At 38.0% G+C, this 21,482-nt stretch overlaps 1 protein-coding gene across 1 annotated transcript; it reads left to right on the top strand.

The window, feature by feature from the left end:
• Nucleotides 1–725: 725 nt before the first annotated feature.
• PCOAH_00044530 (40S ribosomal protein S3) lies at nt 726–20,639 on the top strand (the record flags this gene model as incomplete). The annotated part of the gene is made up of 7 exons (XM_020061237.1): nt 726–1,325; nt 1,598–2,188; nt 2,363–4,360; nt 4,414–4,506; nt 4,629–19,536; nt 19,643–20,214; nt 20,559–20,639. The coding sequence occupies 7 exons, from the start codon at nt 726–728 to the stop codon at nt 20,637–20,639; spliced, it is 18,843 nt and encodes a 6,280-aa protein (XP_019916879.1).
• Between the last annotated feature and the right edge of the window lie 843 nt (nt 20,640–21,482).

Genomic DNA, 21,482 nt, shown 5'->3' with positions numbered 1-21,482 from the left:
ATTTACGCTTATGCAAGAAAACCGCCAGTTATCTTTTTTCCGCATTGCATTGCGGCAATTTTTGGGATATATTTTCTGCTCCGAATTTACTTCTTTTTTTTTTTTTCCTGTTCATGTGTAAAAATAAAAAAAACGCCGCGCGTGTGTTTCCCGTGGAGCACATAGCGGTACTCGACGAAATTTTTTATAATACCGCCGGAAAGCGATAACAAGTACATGGGGGGAGTTTTCCAGTTACTTCTGCCTATATGACAAAATGGCGGACATTTGTTTTTCTTCATACGCTGTTTAAGTGGCTTCCGCATTCAATCCCATTTTGTGTCTTTCACAAGGTACATGAGGTTAGTTCGCCAATTTTTTCTCCCCTTTTGCGCGCGCTACTGGAGGGCAAAATTGACGCTTGCTAGTATTGTGCCCCGCGATATGAATCCCCGTCGATTTCACCCCTTTTTTACCACGCACACTTCTACAAGTTTGTCTGTTTAAGGGTTCTAATAGAGGGGCGCTCGCTCAAGCGCGTGTTTACACACATGTGTAAGCCCATATAGAAACACACTTAAATGCATCCCCCATGAATACACACACCTTATCTCACGGCTAGCTTCTAAAATGAGCCATGTGTGGCAATGCAGTGTGACCAGTCTGCATTTCAAAAAAAAAAAAAAAAAAAAAAAATTTTACAACTTGTTCATGTTGATTTATTTTAAAAAAAAAAATATTACAAAATGGAGGAAGAAATTAGTGAAGAGTTTATAACCCTATGGATGGAGAACAAAATAAGTTTTTCAAAGTACAGCTTCAAGAGTTTATGGAACAAAAGTTACAACCAGGTGGTACAAAAATGGTTGCATAATGGGAGTAACAAGATACTGTTTATATACCTGATGGAGTGCGACGAGGAGACCAAGTTAAATTTCTCCTTCGACTTTTCCAACGAAATTATAGAAGAAACAATTGATGAATACATTTTGTTCCTAAAAATTCATAGCAAAAAAATAACACAAGACAATATAGATAGCGTGGTACTATACAATAAGGTGAACTGCAAAATGAAGGAAAACATTTTAAATTTAATGGACAGAGTATTTATACCTATGCTGGACATGAAAAATAGCTCCCCTATAAACATACAAAACGACTTCAACATCACAACTATCGAATTTATGACGTATATAACACAGTTATTTTCAAAAAACAAATTAATTTATTATCCAAAATTTTCAGTCGAGGAGATGCATTTGTTCTCTTCTGACAAGAATTATATTCACTTGCTCGAAAATTTAGTGGACCACTGGATTAATGACATCCAAAAGTTGTTTAGCAATGTAAGACCGTTAGGAATGAAAGAGGGGCAAAAAAAATTCCCGTCTGGGAGATGTATTTTTATAATATAACTTTTTAACCTACGCATCGGTTCTCCTCTTAAGCTCAATTAGTGCTCACCATCCTGTAACAATTTGGACAAATAGGCAAATATGGCACACACATAAGCAGATTAGTCCAACATTTGCGACGTTAGGCATTTTTTATAATCCAACAGAAAGGTGTACCTTGCATGAGCATATGTGTGCCACCTGATCTTACCCCCTCTACGCAGATCTACGACAAAGAAATAAGCTACCTGACGCTGAGTGAGTATATTTCCGACGTAGAGAAGAAGCACGGCATTTTAAAGGATCTCTTGGAAGAACTCAACTTAGATACAATAAATTACATTTTAAGCGTCTTGGAGAAGAATAACTGTGCGAATATAAAAACGTACAACGGGTTGATGACACAGATAAAGGAGAAGTGCGAAAAGCTGGAAGAGAAGCTGAAGGCGCTAAAACTACTGGAGGAACCCTTTACCAATTTAAATGACGATGTCTCTATCGACCATGTTTACAACATTTTGCCCATGATTGTAAATAGGCTGAAACTAATTTTTACCTTTTCGAAATATTACAAAGATTCGGACCAGATAAACAGCTTGATAACGCTGCTATTAAATGAGTTCATTAAGAAGCTGCATAATTATATCGACCTGTCTAAGATGTACACTAGGGAGGTTAGACAATTGTCCGAGACACTAGACGAGTGCATCAACTTTGTGTTTTACTGGAACTACCTAATGGATGTGTCTTTTAACCGATCGAACGAGGGGAACTCTCCCTTCGACTCTATCATTAGGCAGATGAATCTATCCAATGTAAGTGCGCCTGTCAGCGTAGACCTACCTGCGTTGCGGCTTTTTTTTTTTCTTAACGTGTGCATCGCTATACGGTTCATTTTAGAGTAGCTTCCCACTTTTTGACCAGTAAAATTACGCCACACAACATTTATACCTTATTCTGCCCACTGTTGTCCACTCCCCCCCTGGCAGATAACATCCTTCAAGCAGAAGTGCGCGGACTTGAAAGAAATCTGCTTCGCATGTGAGCAGTTCCTGTTTTGCGTGAAGGAGGAGGACATAAGGACACTGAGTTACGAGCACTATCACATAATCAAGAAAGGGTTCAATGATATCGAATCCACCTTCTTCAACGAGCTAAATCGGATAAGAAACCTACAGTACAACATCCTTAGCATAAAGAGTAACGAATGGAGCAGCGATTTTAAAAAGACAAAGGAAATAATAAAAGTGCTAGAAAGTATATTCATCAACTTAATTAAAATATCGTTCGAAAATTCCATCAACTTCGAAACAACCATTTTTCTATTTGACAAATTCTACACCCTAGCGATTACGGAAAATATAAAGTCGTTCATGAATAAGAAGGTGGTAGATTTATGGACCGAATTTGTAAAATATGTAGACACGTATTCCAAATATTTTGCCAATTTTCTGGAGAACCCATTCAACTATTTCTCCTACAACATTAGATATGAATACCACTCCTCCTGTATCATGCTCGCCAAAAATATAAGCATAAAGCTGCATCGCACTTTCGACAAGCTCAACAAACTTTTTTACCTCCCAAAGGTTAGGGAACAAGAAGCTGCCTACGAAAAGTACTACGATTTGCAGAATTCAATAAATACATACATAAAACAGATTAACAACATTTGGATAAATGAGTTAAAAACAATTGCGTCAAAGAAGAATAACTCGCTGGTTAACACGTTGTTGGATAATTCCATTCTGATAAAGGTGAAGGAAAAATATCTGGAGAGCACATACAACATGGACATAAGGAAAGTACTCTCCGAAGTGAACTTTTGGCTAAAGATTAAAGACGAAAAAATATTCCTTCCTAACGTGATTATCGAAATATCCTTTCACGAGGAGAGGCTGAAAACGTGCAAGGAATATGTAAACAGACTCGTCCGAAATTATAACAACATTTGCATGATGCTGAACAGTGATCAGTATAAAATATTCGAATACGTCCTCAGGAACATGTATTGCAATATTGAGAACACCGTCTTTAAGTACAACTGGAATAAAGACAACATAAAGTTGAGTGTGCTTTTCAATTTCCTGAATGAATGCATCCACATAAAGTCGATCATTGCCACGTTCAAGCGGAACGATGAAAAAATAAAAGATATACTCAACGAGATAGAAAAAATATCCATCATTGCTATTGATGATAAGAGAACCTACACACTGGAAGAATTTGAAGAAGATCAGAACATCAACCTAGAAGGGATAAGAAGCATTTTACGAGATAAACACACTAGCATTGTTAAAATTTTGAAAGAAATTCTTCTTTATATTGAAAAATATTCTAACAAAAGCTTAAATGCCTTTAAAAGCTACATTGCGAATATTGAAAGGAACTACCTGGAAAAGTACTTCATTTCGGTTAAGGTCTCTCTATACAACTACTACAAATTGCTGACTGATAAAATTAGCAACGACGCAGTGGAAAATTACCCCTTATTTAAAATTTATGTAACATTGAATAGTAAGAAGGAACTCGTTTATGACTTTTCCCACCAGTCTGCCAAAAATCTTACAGACGAAATTTACAAAAAAGCGTCCGACATATTTTTTAGCTTCCCCAAATTTAGTGTCGTCATTTTTAAAAATAGACAAAAACAGGTAAAGAAAAAATTGGCCTTCGCGTTCAGCACTACAAATGCGAATGATAAGGATGTACAAAATGATGCCAAGGAAAGTCAACTTAAGAAAAACGATAATAATAACCAGTGCAGCAAATTGCTAAGCCAAATTAACAACATCTACGTGAACTTTATGGAAAAACTGAAAGAAAAAATAAAGTGGCTCAAGCACTACAATTTGAAGCTCCTCAGTTTGAACGAAGACGACCTGCTGCACAACCTACACTCGGCTGAGGATACCATGACGTACGTCTATAGCCAGATAAACGTGTTCAGGAACTTGGAGGAAAATATAAAGCAGGACATCGACAAGGTGGGGAGGCAAAATACATGAAACCAGTGAGGGGGAGAACACGTTGCGCCTAGGAACGGGTCAACAAAAGGATATGCAAAAGAGGGAGTAACACAAGGGGTAGACCCCTCGATGTGATGCACTGCACAGCAGCACCCCAAAATTTTGTAGTTTCAATTCAGTGGGGGCGTACTCCAACGCTGCTTCATCGGGAGCGGTATCCCCCCCTCCGTTGGGTAGCCTTTTCTATTCAACCGTGTGACGCCCCTTCTCGTTCTTCCCCCTTCAGGAAATAATCCTGTTCATCGAAATAAACCTGAGCACGCTGAAGAAAGAACTCCTAGCAGATTTCAAAAAGTATAAAGACCTATTCCTGGATTACATAAGCGCAAAGTGCAAAAAGAAGCTAGAAGAGCTGTATGCCTTCTTCAAACAAAACAGCAACAATCTGCTCAAAACTGCAGTGGACATAAACGACCTGAAAGAGCACAACTCCCTACTTGAACACTGCAGTAGGAACTACGCAACACATAAAAAGGAGTTAGAAATTTTAGAAGAAGACTACCTAAAACTGATAGAATTAAAAGGTGAATTAAACGAAGATGAGATAATGAAGTTGAAGACCTCTTCCATCCTGTCCAACAAATTTGAAGCGCTACTGAAGGAGAGTAGAACCATGTATCTGGACACTAAAGAAAAAATGAAAAATGAAATTAAGAATGCGTATAACGAATTTAACAAGCTATGGCAAAAAAAGAAGTTAGTTTTTTATAAAGAAATGCCAATAAGTATTGACAACAACCCGAATGATGTTCTGGAAATGATCAGTTTTTATGAGGACGAATTGAAGAGCATCAAGCAGATGCAGAAAGGTCTCAAAAACAAAATAAGCTTATTCAACATAGACGACGTGTGTGACGAACAAATAAATGACATGGAGATAGATCTGAATCACCTGAAGAGCATATGGAAGATGATCAAATTTTGGCAAACCGTTTTCGACTTTGTTAAGAATGTTAGTATATTCTTCCTGCACGATATAGTGAACGATCTGCTTGTGCTCGTGAGGGAATATAAAAAGGAACACTTGATCGACACGCTCGGGTTTATACAGGAAGAGGAGGAATCTGAAAGCGATTTGGACATTTCTCGAGATGGACAGTTGGACAGGGAACCAGACCAATTTGAGAGCAGCTACTCAGGCGGCTTCCACCCCGGTGGACACAAAAAGGATGAGGCAAATGCAGAGAAGGAAGAATATGGAAAGGGTAACGACATAGTTACTCAGGAAGCGAAAAATTTAAACATAAAATTCTTCCTGAATCAGCTAAAAACGAACTTTCTGGATGTCTTCGAGCAGTTCTTAATAAACATGAAAAGAAGGAACACCTGGGAGATATACAAAGAGTTAAAGAACAACGTTGGAAAGCTGAAATTCTCACTAATCCTTGTAGAAATACTAACAAACGAGTGCATGAAGTATAGACACTTTAAAGAGATAGAACTGAAGACAAATGTCCAGTGGAACCTCAGCAACATCACCCTACACGACATCATAGAACAGAAGTTATATAAAGAAATAAAATTTATCACCATCCTGTACAACAACGCAGAAAAAGAAATGTTCATAGAAAATAACTTAAAAAAAATTATTAGCAAATACGAAAATATGAAATTGTCCATACAGAACTGTAAATCTTCCCTCCTGATAGAAGATACAGAAAAGATTTTTAATAACATCAATGAAGATCTTTTCCTTCTTAATAATATCAAAATTTACAACTTTGATATAAATTTTTTAAAAAAAACGGAAAAGTGGGAAGGAATATTAGGCAACCTCTATGACAACCTAGAGATTGTCTTCTTCATTCAGAAAAAAAATGAATACTTAAAATCTATTTTGTCCTCCTCCGATGAAATGAAGCCACACCTGATGAAGATTTACGAGCAGTACAACTTGTGCAACCAGAGATTTGTCAAAATGGTCAGGAGCTTCCAAAATGGGTACGTCCTGGAAAAGATTAACAACTGTAACAATGTGCGCACATTTTTGCAAATACAGAAACAGCTTAATTTCATAGAGAAATCTTTGGAGAGTTATTTGGAAAAGAAGAAAAGCTCCTTCCCGAGATTTTACTTCCTATCCAATAAGGAAATTTTAGAAATACTCGGAATATACAAAAATCCAATGCTGTTGAAAAAAAAAATACAGAAAATATTTTCCTCCATTTATTCTATCGAATTTGTGTCCTCCGAAAAAAAAACGCATTTTCAAAAAAATAACTCAAAGTGTAGTGTTGCCGTGAATGATTACAACAAAAGCAGCGTCAGCTTTAACTACAAAAGGGGGAATCATAAAAGTAACTCCAATTTTAATAAGGATAAATGTCAAAGGGACGACCTTGCAAACACATATGAGGAAGCCATCCCCAATGTAGACAACGCAGATAATAACTCCTATTTTGACATTTATATCTTTTCTCAATACAAAGAAAAGATAAAATTGCACAACAAGATGAAACTCAATTATGAATCCTCTACAATTATTCTAAACAAGTTGGAGGAAAATATCTTCGAAACGTTGAAAATCGATTTGGTAAATGTACAGCTAGAATTGAAGGAAAAAAATTTAAAGAACTGGATTTTGAACAACCCTCAGCAGCTAGTTCTAGCCAGCAAGTGTATCAATTTTACGAACGATTATGAACACTTTCAAATCCAGATTAACAAAGGGTCACACATTTTCGTAAATCAAATGAAGAAGCAAAACCATAAGGAGCTCCTCTTCCTCACAGACTTGATAAAAACAATCAAGGATAAAAAAAATTACATCAAAATCAGCGCCTTGATTATTCTGGAAAGTTATTACAAGGATGTCGCAGAAAAATTGATCAAAAATAAAATAGAATGTAATGACAACTTTTTGTGGATGTGCCAGCTGAAATATATTTTGTCTGAGGATGAATATGATGAGAGTTCCCATTTTCAGAAGAGCTTTTTATCCAACGATGTAGCGGAAAAGGCAGACTATTTGCCTGCAGAGGATGCTGTCAAAAATGCATACAAAAAGGGCAGCAGTAGACACGACCTAGGGGAGGATTTGCCCAACGTTAAAGGTGCAACACATATCAGTGAAGAGGCAGGCTCAACAATCAGTACAAATGAGAGGAACAAGAGCAAAATGCACCTCCCAGTGAGCAAACATGTCAATAGGAAAAGTGGATCCACTGCGGCGGGAAAATATGCAAAACGGGAAAAGTTCATTGAAAGTAAAGGTGACAGAAAAGTTGGCAAGCGCTCAAGTGTAAATGGGAATGGTACTGCAGAGGGAGGCGCTAAAGACGTTGGGGAAGCAGACCTCCTCGAGAAGGAGGAGGAGCAGCAGGACAAAGGAGAAAATGACGCAGACGAGGAAAAAGACGAATACGAAGATGAAGTAAAAGAGGAAGTAAAATCAAGCGCAAATGGGGAAGTGATGGAGGAGGGAAAGGAGAAGGATGAGAACATAGCAGATGATGAAGACGAAGCGGACGAAGGGGAGGAGGCAGACCAAATGGACGAGATAGACGAAGCCGACGCGGAAGTGGAGCAGAAGGAATCTCCAGGGGAAGTTGCTAAAATATTACAAAAAGGTATCCTTTCGAAGAGAAATAAACCCGCAAAGGATCACCTGGGTGAAACCCCCGACAACCTAACTGCGAAGGATACCCTCAAGACGGATAATCTAAACGCAACTGATCTAGCGAACAAAAATAACAAGCAACTTAAGTACCTTAGAACGATAAATCTGATGATAAATAAATCCATGACCTTATATTTACACTATTTTAACAACAAGAGAAAATACGCCTATGAGTACCAAGGAAATACAAACAGGCTAGTCATCACCCCTTTAACGGAGAAGTGCTTCTATTCCTGCTTGTTCTCCTTAGACAATTTTTTTGTGAATGCAATAAAAGGCGAAACGGGTGTTGGAAAGAGTGAGACGATCAAAGATTTTAGCAGAATTTTTGGGACGAATATCATTTCCATAAATTGCAATAATAATAATACGTCCAAATATATAGGGAATATTTTATCAGGCATTTTGCAGTCAGGATTTTGGTGCTGTTTTGACGAATTTAACAGAATAGACGAAAGTGTAATCGTTATCGTGGTAGAACAATTTAGGTGCATCAAGCACATCATGCAGAAGTTCCACTTTGACAGTAACTGCGTGGACGATCAGCAGGAATATATGAATTATGAGGACATATCTTCTTACCACCAAATGGCGAAATGGAGGCCTACTATTGGTGTAGACAAGCTCGGTAATCACTTATTGAATACGCATTGTAGTGAAACACAGGAAGATTCATCCACCCACGAGGGGAAGAAAGACGTTTCTCAATTCGGCGTGAGGGTAAATTCGAAGGAGGCGAATTTTACAGCACCAGTGATCAAAGCGGGTGGTGATAAATCAAGTGAGTGTGGCAAGTCCAGGGATTTTTCCGATGCACACAAAGGGGGGAACACCAACGGAAGCCTCCTCCCGGATTGCCATTCCCCACCAACCAGCGGACACGCCTTCTTCGAAGGGCAAAATATTAAGGTAAAGAAAAACTGCTCCATCTACCTCACGTTGTGCAAAAATAATGACAACTGCTTGTATTCGCTAGAAAATTACAACAGCGTGATTCAGGAATTCTCCTTTAAGCCCCCGAACTTTCACCTGATTTGCCAATTTTCCCTAATCTCCATTGGATTTAAAAACGCGAAAAAGTTGTCCAAAAAGATTAACATTTGCTACAGCCTACTGTATGAGTTTCTGTCCAAACAGGAACAGTACATAATTGACTTGCGAGAAATAAAGAAATTTTTAAATTTAGTGTCCGAAGATTTTATCTCAAATAATAAGATTAAGAGTGAGGAGGAGATTATCTACGACGCCATGGTGGAGGTAAACGAATCCAAGTTGTTGAAGGACGATCTGGACATCTTTTACAATTTTCTCAAGGAATTATTCCCACAGGTTAAAAAAAAAACAGAAAGGAACAAAAATAATGACCTGTCTGTGAAAATTATAACAGACATTATGAGCAACATGGGGTATACCATAAACGACTACTACATAAATAGTATTTTAAAATTGCACAAAATTAAAAAAACGAATAAAGGAATTGTCCTAGTGGGGAAGTCTTGCACAGGCAAAACGAGCATAATAAATATTTTCAAACATTACTGCGAGATTGCCAGAAATGCGAATGTTGTAAGAGGGGGCAACCTAAACTGGATGGAGGATGATAACAAAGACGGGAAGTTCCTACACCATGAGGGGAAGGTCAAGGAAGCCGGCCCCTACGACAATGCTTATGGCACCACCAACAATGGTGAGATAAATCGCGCTATAGATGATTTTGCCTATATGAACCAAATAAATAACGTCCCTTCGAATGGTTCGTTGAATAGTAAAGGGACGTATGAAAGTTACAATTTGCTTTACCCGGTCAACCTCTTCTCTAATAAGTACAAAAATCAGGGGAACGCAAACATGATGGGCAAAAATAACAGCAACAATGGTACCAGCCAGAGTACCGGCCACAGTAGCCTCAGCGGAAGTGTTAAAAGATTGAGCAAAATTAGCAGCGCATATTCTATGCAGAGTAAAAATTCGACAGGGGCACTACTCGATTTTGCTAACAAGTATAAAAAAAATATTCACACGAATGATTATTCGATAGATATAACTGTCTTTAACCCTATGTCGACGGATGTGAAGAAATTGTATGGATACTACAACTCTGAAAAGGAGGTGTACGAAGATGGCATTCTTTCCCTAATAATGAAAAGGCTATTCGAGAATAATAACAATTTGAATGAAAAGTGGTTAATTCTGGATGGACCTTTGGACATCCTAACGACTGAACCGTTGCACTCCCTATTGGATGAAAACAAAGTGCTAACATTAATAAACGGAAATAGAATAAAATTTGCAGATAATGTGTTCATATTTTTTGAAATTGAAAATTTAAAAAATTGTGCTCCCTCTTTTATAAGTCGGTCCAAAATTGTCTACATGAATGAGGAAGAATTTAACTACGAGTGGTTGATTGAAAGTTACTTGCAGAGCAATTTTCCCAACGTGGAGGAAAAAAACCTGGTACAGGGATTTTTCAACAAATATATAAAAAAAATTATGAATGCTAAGAGGAATAAATATAACCTAATTATCGACGTGAGTGACGCGAATGTTATCATATCTATTTGTCAGCTGTACGACATGCTGTGCAATTTGTACGATAAAAATTTCCCAAAGAATTTGAACCCCTCTTTATGCCTAGAAAAATTATTTCTGCAATCTATTATTTACACCTTCTCCAATATTTTATGCCCAAAGAGTAAAATGTCTTTGGACCTCCTAATCAAAAGCATAGACAACAGCTTCCCCCATTTGCACACCATTTTTGACTACATAATTAGTAAGAACAACTTTAACTGGGTGCTGTGGGATGAGTTGATCACCACGAATCATAATTTCCTACCGAACGTGAAGGAGAAGTTCTTCTCCTACGATAATTACAACTTTTGCAAAAATGATAGCTCCATGAAATATATGAGCATGAATCAGCTCAGTGAAACAATAAACCCCGAGACAGATTTTAATAAATTCTTTCTCAGCAGCAATTTGCACGTTAGCAAAAATTTCAACAAGTACACCATTAACTATAACAACCTCTTCAGTGACAACCATAATAAGAATACGCTAAACGCTTATCAGACTTATCACACCAATTTTATACACACAAATGTGAACAACATGAACGATGCCAGCATGCTGGACAATTACCACATGTTTAGCGACTATTCTAAGGATAACATTTATTCTAATAATAACTACCTCGATTCGGACCTCTTCAACACGTACAGCAAAAATAACATGTCTAACAATTATTTCTCAGATAATAGCTTTTCAAATAACAATTTTTCCGACAATTTGTTATCCTATAGAAATAATAAAAGAGAAAAAAATAACTTCGGGAACGGGCAGCACGAGGAGGACTACAATGTGCTCAATGACAATTTTATCGAGAGCTATAATAAGTCTTCCCTGAAAGATATTTACAACCAGAAGGATAATCTTACCCAAAATGGAACACAAAAAACGAAAGAAAAATATTTCCACCAAAAGTTCAATGATAATATATTTATAGAAAATGTAGAATCTTTGAGAAAAAAAAATATCATCAACATTTTAATGTACAACAAAAAGAATGTCCTCCTGATTGGAAACAAATTTAGCGGAAAAACGTTCTTCATGAAATATAATATTTTGCCATATATGAAGGAGGACATTTCCAGTTATTACACCTTCATTTCGAAACTCTGCAATTCAAGCAAGCTGGAAAAAAAAATCGAAATGAATGTCGAAAAGAAGTGTAGAAATATATATAAACCGGTGGGCAACAAGAAGTGTCTCTACTTCATCCTCGATGACCTGAACAATCTGCAAAAGTATGACTCCTCTGGGTTGGACTACTTCTCCGATGGTAACGTCAACTATCAGGGCAGCACAAGGAATGCCCTCTTCGACTTCAACATCAACAGGAAGTGCATTTCGAAGAATAACAATCTGAATGGAGACAATCCACAGGTGCAAAAGGGAATGTCTACGAATAACACAAGTGTGTTTGAGTTTTTGAACCAATTCATTGACTACAACATGTACTACAATAAGGACAACGGATCTGTTAAAAATGTGGAAAATTTGTTCTTCTTCCTGATATATGGAAATAACAGAAAATGTGCCTCCACCTTTAACAGGAAATTGATCAACCGACTACACGTGGTGCACCTGAACGAGATGGATGAAGCGTGCATGAAAAATACTTTCCACGTTTTCTTAAGACATAAATTTTCTAATTTCCATGAAGTGATAAAAAATTTGGCGGAACCCCTCTCCTCGTCAACTATAAAACTCTTCTTCGACGCTGCCAAGTATTTCAAAGCCAACTTAAATTGCTACCACTACTTTTTCCACTTGAAGCATATATTTAAAATAATGAAGGGATTGTACCTTTCGGAGGCTCCCATATATGAAGAGAAAGAGAGTGTACTCAGACTTTGGGTTAATGAATGCTTTCGCTCTGTTGGGGATCAGCTAATTTTAAAAAATGAAAGGAAAAAGTTTAAAAGCATTTTAAAAAATATACTACATAAAAAATTCTACGTGGTTTATGATTACCTCTTCCCGAAAAAGAAGACCTCCTATTTCTGCTCCTACAATTTTCACGATACGAAAAATGAGAACCCCTACTTCTTCTACCAGCCTGTGTCCAATGAGAGTGTGCTCATCGAATTTTTCAGGGGAGTTGTATCCTCTTACAACACTTTTGTTTTGTGCTCTTATGATAAGAAGAAGAATGAGTACTTCAAAAATAATGAAGTAGACGTGGGTGATGCCGGGAAGAAGGACACTCCTTCTCGTAGCGCGCAGAGGCCACCCCCCTCCAGGGAAAACAGCCTCTATGAGATATTCCAACATGTGGACGACTATGCTGGGGGAAGTAACTATGAAAATGCGGATAGAAATGGTTTCACAGATGGAGAGACAAATGGCTTTCTGGACGCACAACCAAATGACTTAGCGAAAGGCGAACCAAGTGAACACCCCATGAACGCCTCTCTGGACAAGTCGCAAAAGATGTCCCAAGAAATAGCCGCACTTGTAAGCAAAAACGACAACGATTTTAATAATATTTGCACTCCCATCAATTTTATACTCTTTAAAGAGGCCATGATAAATATATGCAAATTTTCCAGAATCCTTCTTTTCGAAAATGAGCACTTCATATCGATTGGAGACAGCGGCCCGGGTAAATTCACGTGCTGCCTCATTGCGTGTTTTATATATCAAATAAAAGTTCATGTAATTAAGAATTTTCACTATGGGAATGGAAATGTTGGGAACTGGGGTGATGAAGGTGGGTACAATGGGAAGGAGCCCCCTGCAGTTGGCACTATGAACAATGAGGAGGGGAAAAGAAGCCACGTAAGCGAGGTGAACCGAGAAAACGGAATTAATGAGGCATCGGGCGGAGGGGAAGCACAACTTGAAGGGGAAACTACCAAGGGAGACAATCCACACGGGGAGTACATCCCAGAAGAGAGACAAAACAATAGGCAAAATCAGACAAATTATGTTGTAACCCCCGTGGAAAGGAATACACCCGTTGTGGACAAAGAGGAAGGGAACAAATTTCACGCCAACCCGATGAACGGAAGCAAAGGCGTGTCCATAATAGAAAAAATAAAATGTAATTATTTCATAAAGAAATTTAAAGAAGCCATTTTCAACTGCTATAAGAAGGAAAAAAGGTGCGTTCTCTACTATCTGGACGATAACATGAGTGACGACATTTTGGAATTCCTCCACGAGCTCTACAACAACGTCAACATAATTAACATATTTAACAGTGAAGAAATAGCGTACTTGAAAAACATCTTCCTGCAGAATGAGATCGGTTTTAAAAACTTCGACACGCTAAGCGAAATGGTGGAAGAACTGATTAAGACAAATTATCACTACGTTTTATTTACCACGCTGAAGAGTAGAATGTTCAGAAAAATATCCAACGAATATAATGTTATCCTGAAGCAGTCCACAGTCAACTACTTCTCATCATGGAAAAATGTGTCATACAATATAATTGCACAAGAGACGCTGAAAAGGTATAACCTAAATGTGGATGTGTTTAGCAAGCTGCACAACACAGCATTGAAAATGTTCGAATGTGTCCTACACCATTTGGAGGAAAAACTAGACAAGGAGAAAAAAGAAAACATTTTCTTCCTTAACGAGTTTGGTAATCACACAAACTTTACCGATTATCAACAGTGTAAGAACGCAGGTGAGAAAAATTTTGGTGCCCCCAAAATGGATGAACAGAATAGAAGATACGAAAAGAACTCCACGCTAACCAAGTCGAAAAATGCTCTACTAGAGGAAAACAAACAATCCATGGAGATTAAGAATAGCCTCAAAATGAACACCAAGGAAAGTTGCCATATGAACTCCAACCAAACGAAAATCATCATGCAGAGTAAGAAGACAATTACCGACGGTGCGGAAGAAAACGATGCAGATGGGGAAAATAAAAATGAGGAGGAGGCAGAAAATAATATAAAATATATTAGAAACTCCAAAATTGTACAAGACAAACTGAACATCCAAAAGTATATCAATTTTAAACACTTTTTCAACTTTTTACAATTTTTTGAAAAATTGTATAAAAAGAAATTTGAAGAAACGAATAACCAGGAGAAGAAAATTAACATAGCGCTGAACAAGTTGGCTGAGGCGAGGAACGAAATTCAAGAAATGCAAATTCAGCTAAGTCTGCAAAAGGAAAACATATCCAAAAAGCAAACCGAATGTACCCAACTTCTGAAAGAAATAGAAGAAAAGAAACAAGAATCTAATGAGAAGAAGAAGAAAATACAAGAAGATAGCATTCGAATATCGAGTGTCGAAATAGAGACGCAAAAACTAGCAGAAGATGCGAGGAAAGATTTACAAAATGCAATTCCGGAACTTGAAGTTGCCACACAGTCGCTAGAACAGTTAGACAAGAAGAGCATATCAGAAGTAAAGGCATATACAAAACCACCCGACGTCGTTATGCAAACTTTATCTATCGTTATGATTATTTTGAATAAAACCCCAAGTTGGGAACAAGCAAAAATTGAACTGGGAGATGCAAACTTTTTAAACAAATTAAAATCCTTCGATAAAGATTCCATACCTGATAAGACGCTTAAGAAGATTGAAAAGTTTACCAAAAATCCGATCTACTCTCCGAAGGCTGTTAAGAAGGTTTCCTCTGCTACTGGTGCGCTGTGCATGTGGGTTCACGCCTTAAAAATGTATGCACAAGTGTACAGGGAAGTTGCACCCAAGAGGCTACGCCTGAAGCTGGCTGAAGAGTTACTAAGCAAAAACAGAAAGGAACTCGAGTTAACCATGGAACAGCTGAGCCAAATTGAAAAAAATTTACAACACCTGCAGGAACAACATAATGAAAGCACCAAAACGAGTGACGAACTGAGTAGATCATATGAAGAATCGTGCCAAAGGATAGAAAATGTAGAAAAATTCTTCCTCAACTTAATGGATGAAAAAAACAGATGGGAAAAATACGTTAAAGATAATGAACGGGTTAGGAAGAGCATATATGGAGAGTCAATTCTGTCTTCCTTTTTTCTGGTTTACACTGGTTTGCTAAATTATGAAGATCGGAAATTTCTAATATATGATGCGTGCTACAATTTGCTGATTCGAAACCACATTTTTGTCAACACCAATTTTAACGTGGTCGATTATTTTATTGATCCTATTCAGTCGCTAGAATTTAGAACCAACTTTTTATCTAACGATATATACATGAAGGAGAACTCCATTTTAATTAACAACAATTTTGTTGCCACTCTGATAGTGGATCCTCACTACCAGGCTGCCAACTGGATTAGGAGAAGTTACCTCAATAATGGAAAATCTATTGTCTTTTCTGATTTTCATTCTTCGGACATATTTTTTAAAATAATTCATTGTATGCATACTGGAACGTCGTTACTGATCAACTACATCAATGAGGACTTGGAGGACATACTCCTTTTAACCATTAAGAAATACAATAAGTTTATCCTGGATAGGGAGAACAGTTCCCTCTTGGATGAGCGTCAATGCCAATCTGCAAACGATTCGCTCATTAGGGAGTACGCTAAGAGGAAGAAGCAGCTTCAGGACGATTTTGAGGCAGGTCAAAAAGGCGGTGCGAACAACAGCGGGGGAGGCGCAGTAAGCACACTTGGACAAGTTGGCCCAATTAATGGTGTTAACTTAGCCAGCGGTTCAGGCGGAATCGGCAGAATGGCCTACGAGGAGAAGCTCTACCGAATGAAGTTGCAGCTTCTTGATGGAATAAAGATTCATAGAAATTTTAAGCTATTCCTAGTGTCTAACAAAAACTGCTTCAGCCTGGAGTCCACCTTTTACACACTCACCACGGTCATCGTATTCAGTCTGAACAAAGAGTCCCTAGATAATATTCTCCTAAATGTGATCATTATGAATGAGGAGAAAAATTTAGAAGAGGAAAACAAAGAGTGTCTCATGCGTCTAATCCGAGTAAAAAAAGAAATCATCAAATTGGAAAACAACATACTAGAACATATAACAAAAAGTGAAAAAAAAATCACAGAAGATGATCAACTGATTAATATTCTTCTACAGTCCAAGTCAGAAATTGATGAAAAAAATGGACACCTAGAGGAAGTAAATGATACCATTAGCAGAATGAATATGAATAAAAATATGTTTAAACCTCTAGCCAAAAAAGTAGCCATTTTATTTACCATACTGAATGATTTGAAGTATGTTAATAATTATTATCAATTTTCTCTGGACCATTTTATTTCATTTTTTACCTACTGTATGAAAATTTTCAAAAAAAATAAAAAAATTTCCTCTAGCTCTACAACGGAGAGGCAAGAAATTCTGTTCAACCATTACTTCTTTGAATTTTTGAAGTATACTAAAGTGTCCCTTGCTAGTAAGCACCACCTCTTTTTTGTCTTCTACTCCTTGTGCAAAATTATGATTTTCGAAAATAAAATTTCTCAAGAAGATTACGACTTCTTCACCTTTGGCAATGAATCGACTGCTGAACAAGTGCACACAAAATATCTGAAGAGACTCACCAGGGAGGATAGCCAAAGGGGGAAGGGGGATGACCACGCAGGTACACACGGGGGTAAAAAAAGGACTAAGCGCAGGGGCAAAAAGGCAGCCCACCGTGTGGTGCGTAAGTCCGCTGCAGGGGAAGACGCGTCCAATTCGAACCATTGTGCGGAGCAGCAGGTGGAGGAAGATGACAATGGTGACGAGGAAGATGGAAGCGATGCGGAAGAAGAAGAAGAAAACGATAACGATGTGGAGGAAATGGACGATGAGGAGGAAGAAGACGATGCTGTTGAAGACGACGATGACGAAGCGGAAGTACCAGAGGATGACCAAAACTGCGACGATTCGAACCGCGAAGGGGAAAACCCAGACGACGGTGAATACAGCGAAACGGGAGAGCACGCCAAGAAAAGTGGACCCAAAAAAGATGGAACGGAGGAGGGGAAGACGAATCTGGATGAGAATAAAAAGAACAACAATGATGGCGAAAAAGACAAACTAAAGGGAAACACCAAAACGATGAATAATAAAAGGAAAAAGCAAAGAAAAAAGAAAAAGTACAATTCAAGTAGTAAAATGCCAAATGATTATCCAGAAGAGGATCATTTTAATGAATACTCAGATCATGATGATACGAACAGTAATTGCGGAGGAGCAAATGAGGATAATTTTGCAGATGTGATTAATCCAGGAAATGATTGGATAAGTGAAGAAAAATGGAAATATTTACTACACATCGAGAGGCTGAAAAACTTCGAAGGATTTATCAACTCCTTTGTTAAGTCTATTAGAGAATGGAGAAGGTGGTTCAATTTTCTGGAAGTAGAAAATTACGTACTTCCTGACGAATGGGAATTTAATTTGAATTCTTTCCAAAAATTAATTATCATAAAAATTTTAAGACCAGACAGGTTAAATAAAGCCATAGAAAATTTAGTGTACGCAAATATATCGTACAACGATATTGAGGTAGACCATATGAACTTTGAATTCATTTTGAGACCCTCCAATAGTATTGACCCTTTGACTATTATTTACAAGAATAATTTTGACCCCTTCCAGTATGTGTATAATTACGCTCTTGAAAATAATCAAAAGTTGAAAAATTTAACATTAACAAATGAGAATATTCACTTTGTGTATCACTACTTGAGGGATGCCATGGAGAAGGGACACATCCTCTTCATTTCTAATTTGCACAACTCGCTTCAGAATTTGCATAAGCTAGCCAAAATTATCGAAAATGTGCTAAGCAGCAGTTCTACGGGGGGTCTCACCCTCAGCAGCAGCTCCGATGAAATTGGCTCTGATGCGAACACCGTTGGGGTTACCAATACAGCTACTGAACAGCGGGAGGGAAGTCCCACATTGGAGGAAACAGGAAGGGATGATACAGACGGGGAGGACCACCTGGAGAATGTGCAAATGGACCAGCTGTCCAATTCGAAAGAAGTCGCTTCGTTGTCGTACAGTGCGCTGATAGACGAGGAGTACGGAAGTGGCCTAAGTGGGAACACCCTGATGGAAGACACCCCACTGTTGGAGCAAAGCTACCCCGGAAAGATACGAGTGCATCCAAATTTCCGCCTATTTTTATCCTCCTTGCCGAGCGAGAAATTCCCAACGGAATTACTGCAGAAAAGTATTATCGTCATTCTGGAAGAGCCGCCCAACATAAAGAAGAGCATATCCATTTTGTTCAAAGAGCAATGGGAATTGGAAGAAAATAAAAATATCCAATTAAACAAGTATAAGAAGTTGTTACTGAGTTTGTTCTGGTTTCATTCCATCCTTAACAATAGGAAGAAGTTTTACAATTTAGGATGGAACAGCGAGAATTATTTTTTCAACAACAAGGATATCATGCTAAGTAAGTACATCTCGCAAATATTTTTCAACAAAAATATTAAAGAAATTTACTGGCCTTATTTCCACTACTACATTTGTGACATTATCTATGGGTCCAAAATTAATGACTCCTTTGATAAGGAGCTCCTAAATATATATGCAAATGAATTTTTCAACAACAATATATTTAAGGGGAAATATATATTTTCCAGCTGTCCAAATTATTACCTACCCAACGATGTGACGAATGAAAAAGTGCTGAATAATTACTTGAAAGAAATTCCACATAATGATAGCGTAGAGATATTTGGACAGAAGACATGTGCTGAAATTCCTTTCAATACGATAGCTTCTGAGGGAATTGTTTCTCTTTTTTTTCACGTGAATTCATTGCACCGGAATCAGTACCATTTCCATAATGCGAGGTCGAACCATGTTAATGAGAAGGAGGTGTATTCCTTTACGAAGATGCTTCTGCAGGGCATGCCGCACGAGATCTATGTGGACGAGTTGATGAAGAAGCAGTGCATGCAGGAGCAGTACGTTTACACTAACCTAATGTGTCAGGAAATTTACAAGCACAACTTGGTTCTGCGTAGGGTTCGAAAATCGATAGGGAAGGTCCAGTGTGGTACGTCATGAGGGGAGTACATAAACCGGTGCACTTAACCCTGTGTACTACGCACTGCTAACTCACGTTAAAATACTCCCCGCCTGTTACACCCCACTCCCTGCAGCGCTGAAAGGAGAAACTGTGATAAACAAACAAATTTACAAAACCATCAGATACCTTAGCGACGGCTTAGTGCCAAACTCCTGGAAGACATTTTACATATCGAAAAAAAGTCTACTTCCCTTTTTTGAAGATTTAAATGAAAGAGTAAACCAGCTAAACGAGTGGAGCATTAATGGGACACTGGCAGTTCACTGGCTCGGGGGATTTTGTAACCCCAGAAGTATCCTAAAATATATTTTATATGAATATTCCAAGAAGAATGACATCAGCCATGATTTAATCACGTTCGAATTTACTTCGATAAACAAGTCTGATGAAATTAAGCTAAAGAGTACAAGTATTGAGGAGGGAATTTACATAAAGAAGCTAATTCTGCAGGGCGCTAAATGGGATTTCATCAGCCAGACGTTAATGGAAACGGACAATAACAATTTGTACTTTATCATTCCGACTGTGTATCTCAAAGTTGTATTAAAAAAAAAAAGCAAAGAGGACAATGACATTTATTACTGCCCCCTTTATATGTGTCAAGAGAAGAACGTCGTGGATATTAGGGAGAATTACCTGATGAAGGTGAGTTTTGCCGACTGATCATTTCGATTCGATCTCCCTACACCGGAGTGGAACCTTTGGGGCCGCCTCACCTACGTGCAACAGAACCCCCGTAATGTTGTATCCGCATGCACGTCTCGCACTTTGACGCGCTGTACTCGGTGAATAGGCAAAATGGGTGGAGCACACAACTTCAGGCAGACTACACTCTTCGGGGAAACCTTTCTCACCCCTCCTGAGCAACAGCAAACCATTCTCGCGTTCCGCGAAATGCGTGCGTCACGTTTGTTGCATTTGCGCAGGACAGTAAAAAATATATTTTTTCTCACATTTTTTCCATTTTTTTCTGCATGATGTATTCACAGGTTGGACTGCGAACAGGATCGAAGAACCCATCCGAGTGGGGCAAGTTGGGCGTGCGCTTGTTTTTAACGAACGAGTGTTAAGCTACCGGTTAAGAAGACCATATGAGAAGATTTTTGCTTGAACAAAGATGTGCCCGTGCAGCATTGCCAGTTGCAATTCGGAGATACCCCACTTGGCCGCCTTGCAGATTGGCCGCTCAGCAGTTTAGCGACCCCCTTACATTCGTCTGGATCCCGATGCAGTAACAACAGGTTGTGCGCTTGCGAGAACAAGTTGGCGTGCACATCTAATATGATAGCACGTGGATTTTTTCAACAAAATGTAGAAATAACATTTTTTTCTGCATTTTAGAGTTGTATTTCCAACTGTAGAAAAAAAAAAAAATTTATTCCAAACCCATGTTCTTTCTTATGAACCTGGAAAAAATTGCTTTCCGTTTTGATCATAAAAAAACTTTAATGAATTTTTTCCTGCATTACATTGAGGCGAATCCCGTTTTGCGCATTTTATTTTTTGCAATTTTGTTCCTATATCTTAATACATGGAGATATTGTTGCAATATGTATTCGTATGACGTTACGGCGCGGTCCCTTTGCTTTACGTTCTTGGCACTGTTCCCTTGGAGTGACTAAGGGGATCCCACTCGCAGGCTAATTCTTTGGCTTCACTAACGTACATTAAAAATGTGAAAAGGCTGATAAATTTAAAAAAATTTTATTTGCCCTTTATTTAAAAAAAGGTAAAATAAGCAACAGAGGAATGGAACTTTCATATAAATTTTTTCTTTATCTACATTTAATTCATCGCATTTCTGTGTATCTTTTTTGTAACGTGCATAAATATGTAGAGAGCTCCCTATAGGAATTGCGCTAAGGGTGATACCTGTCGACCAGGCTACTACGTATATAATACATATGTTACAT

Source organism: Plasmodium coatneyi, chromosome 12 (assembly GCF_001680005.1).
Source record: "Plasmodium coatneyi strain Hackeri chromosome 12, complete sequence".
Taxonomy (NCBI): domain Eukaryota; phylum Apicomplexa; class Aconoidasida; order Haemosporida; family Plasmodiidae; genus Plasmodium; species Plasmodium coatneyi.
This window is presented reverse-complemented; position numbering and strand designations above follow the sequence as displayed.